Raw genomic sequence first — 14,484 nt, forward strand, 5'->3', positions numbered from 1 at the left:
TACTCCTGGACATTCCGATTGATCTAAGCACCTATATTCAAAATGTTAAAATTGACACTGACCAATGTGTGTTGTGAATATTCACGTACAAAATCGCTTAAAATGACCAACACAGAGTATTGCAAACACATTTGAGAAATTCCAAATTCCATCTCAAGAAAAATATTTTTCGCCAAAAATGCAACACTCTGAGAACACTTGTGCTCATTTCAGTCTTTCTGAAGATACAAAAAGTGCCGTCAGGCCCCACTGGGTGTGGCTTACTAAGTCAAGCACTGTCCCACAAAACAAAAGGTCATTGATTCCATTCCTGGTAAGCACACATGCCTGGGTTGCAAGCCAGGTCCCCCTCTGGGGGCATGGGAGAGGCTACAGATCAATGTTTCTCAAACACCCATGTTTCTCTCCCTCTCCTTTCCCCTATCTGAAAATAAACAAAATCTTAAAAAAATTATTGTGGCATCTGTCTATCTCAGGAGGGTGGAAAAGCCAACACTCCCTCAGTAATAAATAGCTCGCACTCTGCCATAAAAAAATTCAAAATTATAAAAAAAGTGTAGTCCAAGTTGCAATCATATTCTAAGATGGTGAACTGTCATTTACCTAAGTTACTGTGACCACTTCAGGGTAACCATAAGCACTCGAAATAACTCCCAGACTTCAAAAGCCATTTATTTTTGTGCATCTTTTAATTCTTCTGTGGGGCTTATCAATTTGTATCAGTTAACAATCTCATTGACACAGGTCAATTTACATGAATTACTATGTAACATATGAAGGGAACACAAACTAGAGTTCTTAAATTACAGATTACCATTAGGAAAATTTAAATACATTGAAACATAAACAAGACAGACCTTTATTTTACAGTATGTATAATTGTATAATTTATTAAAATTAACACAATCATATATAAAATATTAACATAGAAATCATTTTAAGTTTGATAAGCATTTCAAATACAGAAATGTTAGGATGACAAAAGATGACAAAATTATACCAAGCAACTTTTATGTCAATAAATCTAGCTCACTAGTTCAGGTTGAACATTCACTCTCCGAAGTACTTCTTCAGGCATGCAAAAAACAGGACTGACAGGTTTAATTTGTTCTTCTCCCAAAAGTGACAATCCAGCAATTCCAAATAAAGTATGAAAGGGATCTACCTATTTAAAAAAAATGAAAACTTAGTGTTACAAAATGAAAATGTCTAAAACCCTGCTTCTGAATGACAGTTATCTATATTGGACCTCACTTTATTTCCTTTACTTGAGTATATGCTTCAAGTTTTCTTAATAAAAAATGGCTTCAAATTGTGATGTAACCATACATTATTTTGGCAATGTGATAAGAAATTTCTGAAAACTTGTTTTATATTCTTTGTAGTCTCAAAAATTACCCAAAATAGCATCTTGCTTTCAAAGCAACACTTGGATAAATCTGGAATAGCTTAGAAACATACAACACAAAACACTGAAATGTAACTGTTACATCATGTCAGAAATATACTTGCCATATCTCCTGGCCTGTCTGCAAATCCTCCAGTTTCTTCATCTTGACATGCTAAGATGAAGCTACGCAGTTTCTCTCTATCAATCCAATGAAGCCTTCCAATTATCTTTAGAGAAGCCAACACCCACCATGAATAGCACACATCTGGTAACTAGGAGAAAAAGCCACAAAGTTGCCACAATTTTATTCTTTAAACCACACATGGGTAGGAGTGGGGAGAAGTACAGGGACAGACTGATATGCAGTGTTGGAAATCCTGATTCATAAAGACGGAATGACGGAAAAAAAAAAAAGATCAAACTCTCCAATCCACAGAAAGCTATGCTGTGTTTCAGTACTTCATAACATCCACCTACATTTATTTCATCGCAGTGAATGAATGCCTAACTCGGTCTCTTATCCAAGAAGCTGGTGGTAAGGCTCATGAAATCTATGGTGATGTATGATGCATTTCCACAGTTAGAATAGTCAACAAGTGCTGTCCAACACACCTGCTTAAAAACCACCTATAGCCTGGCTCCTCAAAACATGGCTGTTTAAGAAATGTAAGATCCCATCTGAGAATGAGTTAAGAATCTTCATTTCAACAAGATCCTTGGGTTATTCACAGGCATATTAAAAGTTGCCCTACACTGTATATGCCCATTCCTGTCAATTCCAATTCCAATCCCAACCCATTTTCTAACTGTTGGAAGTTGCCCAGCCCTGACCAGTATAGCTCAGAGGGCTGGGCATTGTTCTACAAAGTTAAAGGTCCCGGATCAATTCCTGGTCAAGGCACGTACCAAGGTTGCAGGCCAGGTCCCTGACTGGGGTCACTGAAGAGGCCAAATGTCTCTCTCCCCCTCCCTTCCCCTCTCTCAAAATAAATAAAATGTAAAAAAAAAAAAAGAGTTGGTCAGGTTTTCAATAGGATCTTAAGTAGAAACCACCTGGTTATTTCCCTAGGTGCCCCTCCCTCCCCGACTTATTTGGAAATATTAAGGAAGTAAAAGTAAACAAAAATTAAAGAACTACCAGGCCCTATTTTTTTAGGTCAAGGCCCAACAAGCTATAGCTCGAGTTAAACCTAGACAACCAAAGAAGTTTTTACACATGCAGTTTTAAGTTTTCTGACAGGAAAAATCCTATGAAGTACAAATGTATCCATAGTTTTATTGCAAAATAGCTAGGCCTATATATTGCTTGTCTTTGGCAGGCATTTTCAACATTTTTCATTCCATGAAACACAAAAATCACTAAAAATCTGTGGCACAACAAAAAATATATTTTTTGCTGATGTAACAATCACAGTAAAACAGCTATTGTTGTGTTGCTGTTGTTTTTTATTTTGACAACCCAAAATAAGAGATCAGTCCCTGTAACTAGTCAGGCACTGCATGCTTTAAAAATTCTTGCAGCACACCAAGTGAAAACTGCCGGTCTATGGCAGCATTTGCTCTTCAGGGTAGTTTAGCTGCAGTAAGACTGTATGTCCTGCAATGCTGAAAATATCTACTATCTGGCCTTTACAGACCCAATTCAATGTGTGAGAACTAAACAAAACTGTTTAGAGGATAATGTGTGAGAGCTAAACACACTGAAGGAAAAAATTTTCCCTTCTTCCAAATCCAACTGTGAAAAAATTAGTTTTTCCTTTCAAAAAAAGACAAAAATTTTGAATGAAAAGTTTTAACAGTATTTTAAATCCTCACCCAAGGAGGTTTACTGATTTTAGAGAGGGAGAGAGAAAGAGAAACATCACTGTTTGCCTTCCATGCATACCCTGATAGGAGTTCAAACCCGCAACCCTTTGGTTTATGGGATGCTGCTCTAACCAACTAAGCCACAGGCCAGAACAATATATTTTTTTAATCTCTTTGATTTGACAAATCTATTGTCCCTTCACACCCATAAGTCAACATGGAGACTTCTTTCTTTCTTTAAGATTTTATTTATTTATTTTTAGAGGGGAAGGAGGGAGAGAAACATCAATGTTTCTCACACATTCCGTGCTGGGAACTGGCCTGCAACCCAGGCATGTACCCTGACTGGGAATTGAACTGGGGATCCTTCAGTTTGCAGGCCTGTCCTCAATCCACTGAGATACACCAGCCAGGGCCAACATGGAGATTTCTATACTAGATGAACGTGTTCACTGAACAGTAGTCTGGCTCCCAGACATAAACCCTTTAATGCATAACTTAATATTTGTCCAGAAATAAAAAGGGGAGAAAGACCATTAAAGAATTCAGATTATGTGTGAAAACAAACATGAGTCTACCCCAGTACAGAAAAGATCAAAAGACAAATTTGTAAAGGCACCATGCACATCTTTCCTTCAAGTGTCTTTTTTTCACAAGGTTTAACTCCCAACCTGCATTCTTTTTTTCAGTTAAATTTACTGGTGTGACCTTGGTTAATGAGATTATATAGGTTTCCAGTGTACATATTTATGATACATAATCTGCATACTGTATTGTGTGCCCATCACCCAGAGTCAAACCATCTTCCACCACTGTGTATCTGACCCGCTTTTATTACCCTTCCAAACTGCCTTCCCTCCAGTAAACATCGAGTTGTCTTATAAATGGTCACCAGGTTTAAGAAGCATTTCAGCCCCAGCTGTTTTACTTTCACAAGGGCCTTTTTTTCAGGGGTACAACAGAAAAATTGTAACAGAAGATAAAAATTATTAATTTACAAGAGCAATATTGTAAGAGCTAAGATAAAGTAGTACTCACTAAAGCTTATAAAGCTATTAGAACAGTTTATCTTATGAAACAATACCTTCTCTGGCCTTCCATTCAGTCCACCTGAAGGTAACTGTCGTTCACAAAGCCACCAACCGAGCAAATCGGAATTTACTTGATGTAACTGATTAGTAATAGCCAGAAATCCTGTGCAACAATAGATCTAAAATTACAGACATAAAGTGTATGTATATAATAATTTTCAATAAGTAGTAAATATTACCAAATTAAAACTCCACTCTTCGTAAAAACTAAGTAACACTTCAACAGTTAGAACTGCAAACTTGGAAATGTCACAATATTCTTCGGAAAAAAAAAATCCAAGCGTACTATTACCAGGATCCAATTTTGCAATGAAATACTGTCAAAACTTCTCCATGGCTAAAATAATTTTGTATCATAACTATTTACATGTATACAATGTTGTTTGACACACGCAATAGTTTCATTCAAAGTAGATAGGAACAAAATGTTTTCAATTGCTTAGTTAGAAACTAAGAAAAATCAAAATGTATTTTTGGTGATTACAAACCTACTTATATTTGACTGGGACAGAGTTTCACCACAGGGGAATGCATACAAAGCAAACTATTATTTTTAAAAAAAAGTTTTCTTTAACCAGCAATTAGCAACTATTGTTATTTAACATCCTACATTATATTACATTCAAATTAACTGCACTCATCTTTAACAAAAACTAAAACTGCTATCAATGTATTTTAATCTGTATTAGTGAATTACCTGTCCAGCATGGGACTCAGAACCTGGCCTACAACCAAATCCACCATCAAAGTTCATACATGATAAAACAAATTCAATCGCCTTTTCCACATTAATAGCTTCCAGCTTCCCCTATAAACAGAAAAAAAAATCCCTATTAAATTCCAGAATAACCATAAACATTAATTTCAATACATTGTCATAACTTACCAATAGAGCCAAAGTTGCCACCGCACAGAAAGAAAATCTTGTATCAATTTCTCCTAAAAATGAAAGATCACACCAAAATTTAAGTGTTCTTAGAGGCTTCTGATCATAATACATACAAGCTACTCTGTACAACTACCACAGTTAAATTCAAGCTTAAAATTTACTTTTAGGTCATCAGAATGTAAACTAAATCTCAAGTGATGTCATTTTACTTCTAAGAAAACTAAGAAAAAAAATGCTCTCTCAAAAATACAGCAAATTATCCTCAGTTGCTTATATAGTGCCCAGAAAGGGAAGGTAATTTATAGAGCCAAACGGACTAGTCAATTTCTAATAATAATAAACTTACCCTAGTATATAAAAGTTGATTTTCACATCCCAGGAAGCAGCTGGTCTCTCCGGCCTGCACTGTATTCAGCCCTAAAGTAGAGATTATCTAAATACATTTACCAAGTAAAATGCTATTCCCTCCCTCCACTCAAATATTCAGTAAGTTTGTAAAGTTTTTTAATAGTTTTCCCCTGCCAGTAAGCAGTTTTTTGTTAAAAAAAAAAAAAAAAACTTTACAAAGCCACCAAATACTGGGGGAAAAATTCACCTACCTTATCTTTTAGACTGGCCCCCTCTGTTCCAGCGCTCCCATATGCTGATATAACTAGCACAGTGCATGCTGGAACTTCCAGCAGACTATTAACTCCAGTTAGACCAGCTGCTTAGTGGGACCTGAAAAGATGAAGAGCTTAAATCGTTTATAAATTAGCAAAGCTTCCAATAAATTATACTTAAAAAATATGTAGCAAAGCTTATCACTAGAACAAAACATTTTCATATTGGTATTTTGGGTAGCATAGATTAAACTGACATTACCCCATATATCTCCAGCAAACGAACCATCTTCTTTCTGTAGACTCTGAACATACTCCACAACTTTATTTATGTCAATAACATTAATACTATCATAGAGAGTAAGAATCTATAACCAAAAACAAAACATTAAGTCAATACATCTTCAACCCTGGTAAGTCTGATCTAATGTTCTTCCTCAATGACCTTTTACATCGTCAAGCATGCCCTCTTGTCTACACATATTGCAAACTTTTCTCAAATATATAAACTATCTTCCATGAAACAAAATTACAGTATCAACAAACCCAAACTCTAAAAATCATTTTTCTACGTATAAACTGCAACTTAAAATTTTAACACTCTTAAACAGCCTAACTTCTGTAGACTTTTGACCCTTATTTGTGGATCTTCTTTGTCTAAATTAAAACATTTTTAATTCTACCTAGTTCTTCTCAAACATATAAACATTTTACCATTCAAGGTCTCAGTGTGATTTTAGAATTGACATCAAATTTGAATTCAGCTAATACATGCCATGACATCATTGACCTTGTGGAATAGACTTCATTTGCAAAAGTTAGGCTAACTTTTTCACATACTCATTTTGTCACCTTCCTTGTTTCAATGTCCTCACTCTCAGGTAAGAGCATACACTACCATAACTGCTAAATTTAATTAGCATTTACCTGGACAGCACTCAGAGTGTACAAAAGGTGAGGATCGTGTCCAATACTAGCACTTATTCCGCCACACTCGTGTTGGCATGACTTAATGAACGTTAGAATTTCTTCTCTATTCATGCGATGTAGTTGTCCCATGAGATCCATTACAGTCAGACCCCAGTAGATGCCACTCATTCTCAAATACTCAGACATACAGTATTCCTAAAACACAAATTACTCTACTGTGTCAGTCTGAACTCATGCTGGGTTAGAAACAGAACACAAAAACATTTAATACTGTCAAAAGTTGAGTTTGGTGGGGAGGGTGGGTGGGTAGAGAACCCACTATCTGATAAGTATATAACTCACTTGTGACTATATAAATAGCACTTTAATCTTTCCCAGGAGCCAAGCATAAGTCTAAGTCAGAAAAAGACACAAGTTTAGGGGGAACATTTCTTTCACAATATCTACATTGGACTTATTAGATATTCACTTTTAATACATGGACTTTGTGCAAATATGCATTACCTGTTATTAAGCGATATAAATACACAAAAACCAAAAGTCACAGGTAAAACATTAAAACTGGTAACAATGGCTAATCAAAGAGAAATAAAGTCTGCTATTAAGATTATTCCAGACACAAATTTTTGCTAGTCATCAGTGCTACATTTTAAGATGCTTTGAACCACACGGGTGGGGTTAGTAGTTTGCTGTGATCCAGAAGTCAGGGTTTGAAGAAAGCAGCAGGTGAACACCAAAAAAAGGCAGGAATAAGTCGAGCCCTAATCCCTTAGTCATTCAGGGAGAGGGAAAGGAAAAAAAAAAAACATGCTCCCAATCCCCCCATAACGAGTTATGAGAACCAATCACTTATGAATTTACCAATACTAGGTGTTTCCCAAGAATGATAAATAACACAGCTGCTTGGACACTACAGGGAAAAATTATTTTCAGGTCAGTTGTTTCCTACTTTTACAGAGGAAAACTGCTCTACATTGGTTTAAAATCAACGTGAGTTTTTCAAGGTCTCAGAGTAATTCTAGAGCTAGTGTTATTACACATCAGCCATAAATTCAGGTAATACATGCCAAGACATCATTGACCTTGAAAGTATCACCTCAACTACCAAAGTAGAAATCTATTTGGTTTCTCAAACCTCTTGTAGTCTGGGCAAGACAGCAATCTAGTTTGTCACAGCCTCTAAGTAGCGGTAAGAACTATAATTCTGATGTATATTCAACCTTGATTATCTAATGGCAGTCCTCACTGCACTTCAAGGACATTACCTTCAGTCCTTGGAATGCAGGAGTTGGATACCATTTTTAAGAAACATGGGCCATAATGACCTACCTACTGACTGCTTAGGAAGAATCTGATTTGTTCGAAAAAAACTTTCAACATAAAATCATACATACATAATCATCTTTCTTTGAGCCATAAGATGCAATATAATCTGCATGCTTCTCCAATAACAGGGTGTCAGGTGCATCTGACTTGATAATAACATCCTTCTGTGGTGTGCCCTTTCAAAATAAAAGTGATGATTTCATAAATGGTTATCTTCTGATGTTTCAGCCCAGAGCCCTCATAATGATTCAGGTATTTTTCAGGTCTCAGAGTAATTCTAGAGCTAAAGTAGTTGTAATCAACTTTAGATTCAGAATACATGCCAACTCATCACAGACCCCAAAAATACCTTTATGTGTTGCGTATCTTTCCCTTACAGTAAAATTAACACAGGAAAATATCAAAACTTAGCATTTCAAGACAACTTATGGTTCGCATGTCACAAAAAGCAAGCGGGAGCACTAAAATTCATTCGAGTTTCAAAGCATTTCCTTCAAACCCCAAGTTTTAAAGCATGTCCCTCTCCAGCTTCAGTTTCTGTTCTTGCAACCAGCCCCCAGGTAACTAGCATGCTGCTCTATTTCTCCACATTTATTTTTACTTCGTGATTGGGACTGCAACGTACTCATTGTCATTTTATGTATGTCATGAAGATTACCAAAACGTACTAAGTAGTAAATCTGCTTTCGATCCCATTTAAAATTTACTACCATGCCAATCACAATTCTTAAGAACTGAGCCACAAAAAATATATACGTATGTATATGGAAGGTAAAAAGTACCGCCTATTGTCCTGGTTTTGAGGGATTTAGAAATTGGGCCACTGAATACTGAAGCCCGCCAAACAGGAAGAAACCTGGATAAAATTAAAAGCCGCAACCGGGCCCATGAGGTCTGGAAAAAAAGCTGAATAATAACTTCAGCCCCTCAGGGCCCTTAAGAAACCTTCCAAGGCCCGTGCCTTTACCCAACCATTCTCAAATATTTGATGTACCACGCTACGATCACTGAGCTGATCAATATCACCCTACCCAGCCTCCTGCCCAGACTACCGCAGAGAGCAGCGCAAAACACACGCACACTCACCATGTCTGAAAGCGAAAAGGGAAGCTCGATAGTTCCTGGGTGTATTTTGGAGGCAAGCGCCTGCGCAGAACCGCCCGTCAGGTCCCCTCCGAGGCCCCACTTAGTTGACCAAACGTCCGCCTGTTCCATCGCTGCCCTAGGACCCCACCGACTGCTCTTAGCTGTCTTCGCTGCCTGTACCCAAAGGCTCTGCCGTTGGGTACAGGGGCTTTTCTCGTCTCGTAATCGTATCCATTGCTCCAAAAGTTTTATGTAATATTTAAATATCTCGACTACTTTTAAGAAATTACTTGTTCTTAGGGCTCTTTGCTGAAGATCCGAAGTCGCTGGTAATTAGAATTTTTGCACGTAGTAGTCGTTCAATGAATGTGTTTTTGAGGGACTTAGGAAATGTTCCTATTCCACTTCAATTTGCCTTGTCCATTCTCTGTCGGCGCCCTCCCCTTCCCCCGCCTCCTACTTCTTTAGGAAGTGCTAAAAGCTGAAGTTTTGGAAATAACTTTAGAAAACAGAAATATCCCAGTTTCTTTTAAGAGGTTTCCACAGAATTCAGATTTGCTGGGAGTTACAGCTGTTCTCATTTGTGCTTTCTTAGGTCTTTCATACTTAATCGTTTTTTAACACCAGTTAGAAAAAATTGGCACCACAAATGTTGTATTCAGTAACAATTTGGAATAGGGTTCCTGAGTGTGATATGTGTGGGCTATCAATTGAGTGTTGAATCTACGATAATAGATTTCATTGTTTCTCCCTGTAATTTTGTTGATATTTCCATTTACAGTTTGAGGCTCCATTATTAAAATTGTGTAAGCTTAGAATTAACCATATCTGGTGAGTTGAGCCTTTTAACATTCAGTGATAACCGTCTCTAACATAATAGTTTTATTTTACAAAGTCTGCCTTATTAATATTTTTAAAGATTTTATTTATTTATCTTTAGGGGGGGAAGGGAAGGAAAGAGGGAGAGAAACATCAATGTGTGGTTGCCTCTGGTGGGTCCCCTGCTGGGAACTGGCCTGCAACCCAGGCATGTGCCCTGACTGGGAATTGATCTGTGATCCTCTGGTTTGCAGGCCCGTGCTCAATCCACTGAGCTACACCAGCCAGGGCTGCCTTATTAATATTAATGTGATTTTCCCACCTTTAGCTTCTTAATCAGATGGGGGAGGGCTGTGGAGGAGTGAAAGAAACCCAGGGAGAGATGGGGTAATCAGATCTCCCAGGAAAAGGAATGGTCAAAATAAAACTAATACAAGCATCAGATTCGAAAAGTATGATTGAGTCAGTAATTGCTGAAGAAATGAAAAATAAGCCTCCTTTCTATTTTATAAATATATTGGATTTAATATTTAAATTATAAATTTATCAGCAAATATATATTGGATGCCAAATATTTATGTAGGTTCTGGGGAACAATGGTGAGCAAAATGGAAATATGTATAGGTGGTACTGGACTGAAGGGGTCCATTTGCCTGCACTTCTGAAAGCCCAGTAACGCACCAACAGGCATTTACAGCAAAGAAAGTAAGGATTTATTAAGGAGATGGGGCCACCCTGAGAGTTACAAGTAGCTCATGCTCAAATACCCGGCTCCCCAATGACTCCCCATCCCAGCTTCAAGGGGCTGGGTTATATGGGGGGGGAAATCATTTAATCATGGTGACTAAGGGAGTTAGGGTCATTGTCAGTGTCCTGGTGTCTACTGATTGGTCAGTGCTAGGGGGTAGTTGATCATTGTACCCAGTCCTGACTTCAGCCATAGCATTATTCAGTCTGGTTTTGCAAGCATGCAGTTAGTTGGGATCTTTCTGGGGCTGAAACACAACTGAGGCCTAGGTGGTATTTCTTAACTTGACCTTAACTCTTCTCTGTAGTCAACAGACCTCACGCTTTGTTCCTAATACTGTTGGATGCAGACACAAACTTCATCGTCCTGAGGGCTTAATGATTAAGCAAGGGACGTGGAGGTTGGTGAAACTGGCCCCACTAGGTGAGGCCAGTTTAAGTCAAAGGGAAAAACTCAAAATAAAAGGTAGATTAAAGAAAATAAGGTTCCTGCACATGATTACATGGGGAGTATATGTTCTAGCAATTCTTCCAAATGCATTCAACGATTCTATTTCTAAGTATTTATGCTACAGACACTCTCCCTTGAATATGAAATGACTTGTGCAAGAATAGTCATTGCTACAGTCTTTGCAATATCAAAAGATTACAAATATTTTATTTTTTTTTCTTTTTTTTTTTAATTTTTATTTATTTATTTATCTTTAGAGGGGAAGGGGAGAGGGAGAGAAACATCAATGTATGGTTGCCTTTTGTGCGTCCCCTGCTGGTAGTTAGCATGCAAGGAACTGGCCTGCAACCCAGGCATGTGCCCTGACTGGGAATCGAACCGCGATCGTCTGGTTCGCAGGCCCGCACTCAATCCACTGAGCTACGCCAGCCAGGGCAGATTACAAATATTTTAATTAACCAGCAAGGGTTAAATAAATTATGATATACTCATTATGAACCAATTAAAAAAGAATGAGGAAACTCTGCATATATTGTTTTGGGAAGATCTCCAAAATAAGTAAAAACAAAGCCAAAAAGTGCCAAGCCATGAAAGTAGCCAAATACACTGTTATTTATGTGGGAAACAAAGGGAAATGTGTATGGAAATATTTGCACATTCACAGAATTACTAAGAGCATTTGCCAATAGAAGGAGAAATGCCTGGGGACAGAAGTTAAGGAAGGCTTACTTTTCACTGAATATTATGGTAATTTTAAAATTTGGTATATTTTGCCCTCTCAAAAAATAAAAATGCCCATCAATATTGATGAAAAATAGCCCTGGCTAGTGTAGCTCAGTGGATTGAGTGTGGCCTGTGAAGCAAAGGATTGTGGTTCAATCCCCAGTCAGGGCACATACCTAGGTTGCAGGCCAGTTCCCAGTGGGTCACACATGAGAGGCAACCACACGTTGATGTTTCTCTCCCTCTCTCCTTCCCTTCCCCTCTCTCTGAAAATAAATAATTAAGAAATTTAAAAAATATTGATGAAAAACAAGTTTCATCTATACCTCTAGACCTGTGCTGACCAATGTAACTGCATAGGGCACTTGAAATGAGGCCAATCTGAACTGAGACATGTTTTAAGTATAAAAAACACTCCCTATTTCAAAGACTTAGTAGTAAAAGTAAAGTAAAATATCTCATTAACTATTTTTTAAGTAATGATTGTTTAAATGATACTTTGGATATATTGAGTTAAATAAAATACAGTGTCTAGCAGAAGTAATGCTTGCTTCAATGTGATTGGTAGGGTAATAATGTGTGTGTGATGATTTAAGTTTTAATTTGAACATTTCACCTAAAATGTCAGGGTGTGCTTAAGTGCAATGTTGTTATGTACAAAATTATATGCTTATAATTTTATAATAAAAGATTTTATAATTAAAAAGGGGGCATTATTTGTGCTAGACCCAGTATATTAAAATTAACTCCACCTGTTGCTATTTACTTCTTTTTAATGTATCTGTATGTGAGAGAGCCCTAATCAGTTAAGAATTTAATGCCCAATGGGGCATTAAATTTAATGCTCTTTGAGATCCAAACCTGTAGGTTTACTTTTGGCCAGTGGCTGAAGTTGTACACTGGGAAAGTTTAAGTTCTTAATGTGTCTAGGTCTGTAATATGTCTGAAATTACACATCCATATAATACTTTACTATTTTTGAACAGTATGAATTAACAAATTAGATTATGCCTCAGATTAAGCAACTCCGATCTGATTAGTTTTTAGAGATAAATAAGTAGTTATAAATGGAATGGTCCCCAAATTAACAGAAAATTTTAAATATTAACCTCTAGTACTCTGAATGAGCTAGACATTAAATGAAAAAAGTATTCTTACAGAAATTGCTAGCTCAGAAACATTTTTCAAGTTCATGTAATTAAGGTGAATCTTTGGATAGATCACAAAGTTTTAGTAATTTAGGTTAAAGAAAAAAAACACCTATATGTCTCCTTCTCTCCTGTACATAAGTACAGTACCATATGTGTAATTTCAGTTTATTTTTCAGTGAAGAAATTAATTAGTCTAAATTTCCTAAACATTTTATACTAATTTATTGGTCAAAATAGCTAATCTAAATTTTACATAAAGTTTGATTTCTTTAAATGTAAATTTGGGCTCCACTAAATTGAATCATTGTAACTTCTAAAATTCCAATAGTAGTTATGTTTTATATTATGTCAGACTGAAAATAACTTTTAAGATCTTTAGGAAATTTAAAACCTTGGGCTGATATTGAGTGAATTAGTGAATAATTATTGCATGACCACATTGTTTCTTTCATACGATATTAAATCATTGATTACTGAGCATAAAATCAAGTTTATATACATTTCTTTTTTATATTTCTTTTGTTTCTTATTTTTATATACTCTGGAATAAGTTATAGCTTTGGGTGGGTCAGGTTAATAAATGTTTCTTTTTGCCAGTTTAGGCTGTAAAGTGATATGTATAGCCATGTAAAGTTGTGTTAATATTTATGAGCTTTGCTGGTCTGTTAAAATGTTTATGTATGACAAACAGTTCTCAGTAGCCTCCCTCCAAGCTTTCTCTGTGAAATAGAAGTCACGTTCTTTGATGACCATATAACTATAATAAGAGCAATAGTGACAGAAAAATACAGCTCTGTATAGTTTTTTTAACCAGTTTTATTTTTATTTATTTTTTAAATATATTTTATTGATTATGCCATTACAGTTGTCCCATTCTCCACCATTCCCCGCCCTTTAGTTTATGTCCATGTGTCACAAGTTCTTTAGATTCTATATTTCCCATACTATTCTTGCCCTCCCCCCATTTTCTACCTACTGTCTATGCTACTTATTATCTGTACCTTCTCCCCCCTTCTCCTCCTCCCACTCCCCTGTTGCTAATCCTCCATGTGATCTCCATTTCTATGGTTCCATTCCTGATCTAGTTGTCCTCTTAGATTGCTTTTGTTTTAGGTGTGGTTGTTAATAACTGTGAGTTTGCTGTCCTTTCACTGTTCATATTTTTCATCATCTTTTTCTTATATAAGTCCCTTTAGCATTTCATATAATAAGGGCTTGGTGATGATGAACTCCTTGAACTTGACCTTCTCTGAGAAGCACTATATCTGCCTTTCCATTCTAAATGAAAGCTTTGCTGGATAGAGCAATCTTGGCTGTAGGTCCTTGCCTTTCATGACTTGGAATACTTCTTTCCAGCCCCTTCTTGCCTATAAGGTCTCTTTTGAGAAATCAGCTGACAGTCTGATGGGCACTCCTTTGTAGGTGACTGTCCCCTTATCTCTTGCTGCTTCTAGAATTCTCTCCTTCATTTTA

At 36.7% G+C, this 14,484-nt stretch overlaps 1 protein-coding gene and 3 non-coding genes across 4 annotated transcripts; all 4 read right to left on the bottom strand.

Annotated features, from left to right (window-relative positions):
* Positions 1-654: 654 nt before the first annotated feature.
* RABGGTB (Rab geranylgeranyltransferase subunit beta) lies at positions 655-9,214 on the bottom strand. Its single transcript, XM_037042251.1, has 9 exons — positions 9,121-9,214; positions 8,103-8,210; positions 6,706-6,903; positions 6,041-6,146; positions 5,174-5,226; positions 4,985-5,095; positions 4,281-4,406; positions 1,513-1,662; positions 655-1,165 (listed from the first exon to the last, which is right to left on the bottom strand). Exons 1-9 carry the CDS (start codon positions 9,121-9,123, stop codon positions 1,025-1,027), a joined length of 996 nt encoding a protein of 331 aa, XP_036898146.1. The 5' UTR covers positions 9,124-9,214; the 3' UTR covers positions 655-1,024.
* Positions 6,498-6,569, bottom strand: LOC118985748 (small nucleolar RNA SNORD45). The gene has a single exon (XR_005066187.1). It is a non-coding gene; the product is annotated as a small nucleolar RNA SNORD45 (small nucleolar RNA).
* LOC118985743 (small nucleolar RNA SNORD45) lies at positions 7,710-7,791 on the bottom strand. The gene has a single exon (XR_005066185.1). It is a non-coding gene; the product is annotated as a small nucleolar RNA SNORD45 (small nucleolar RNA).
* On the bottom strand, positions 8,295-8,373 carry LOC118985753 (small nucleolar RNA SNORD45). The gene has a single exon (XR_005066188.1). It is a non-coding gene; the product is annotated as a small nucleolar RNA SNORD45 (small nucleolar RNA).
* Positions 9,215-14,484: the final 5,270 nt, after the last annotated feature.

Source organism: Sturnira hondurensis, unplaced genomic scaffold (genome assembly GCF_014824575.4).
Source record: "Sturnira hondurensis isolate 20B ecotype Veracruz unplaced genomic scaffold, ASM1482457v3 Scaffold0000648, whole genome shotgun sequence".
NCBI classification, from domain to species: Eukaryota; Metazoa; Chordata; class Mammalia; order Chiroptera; family Phyllostomidae; genus Sturnira; species Sturnira hondurensis.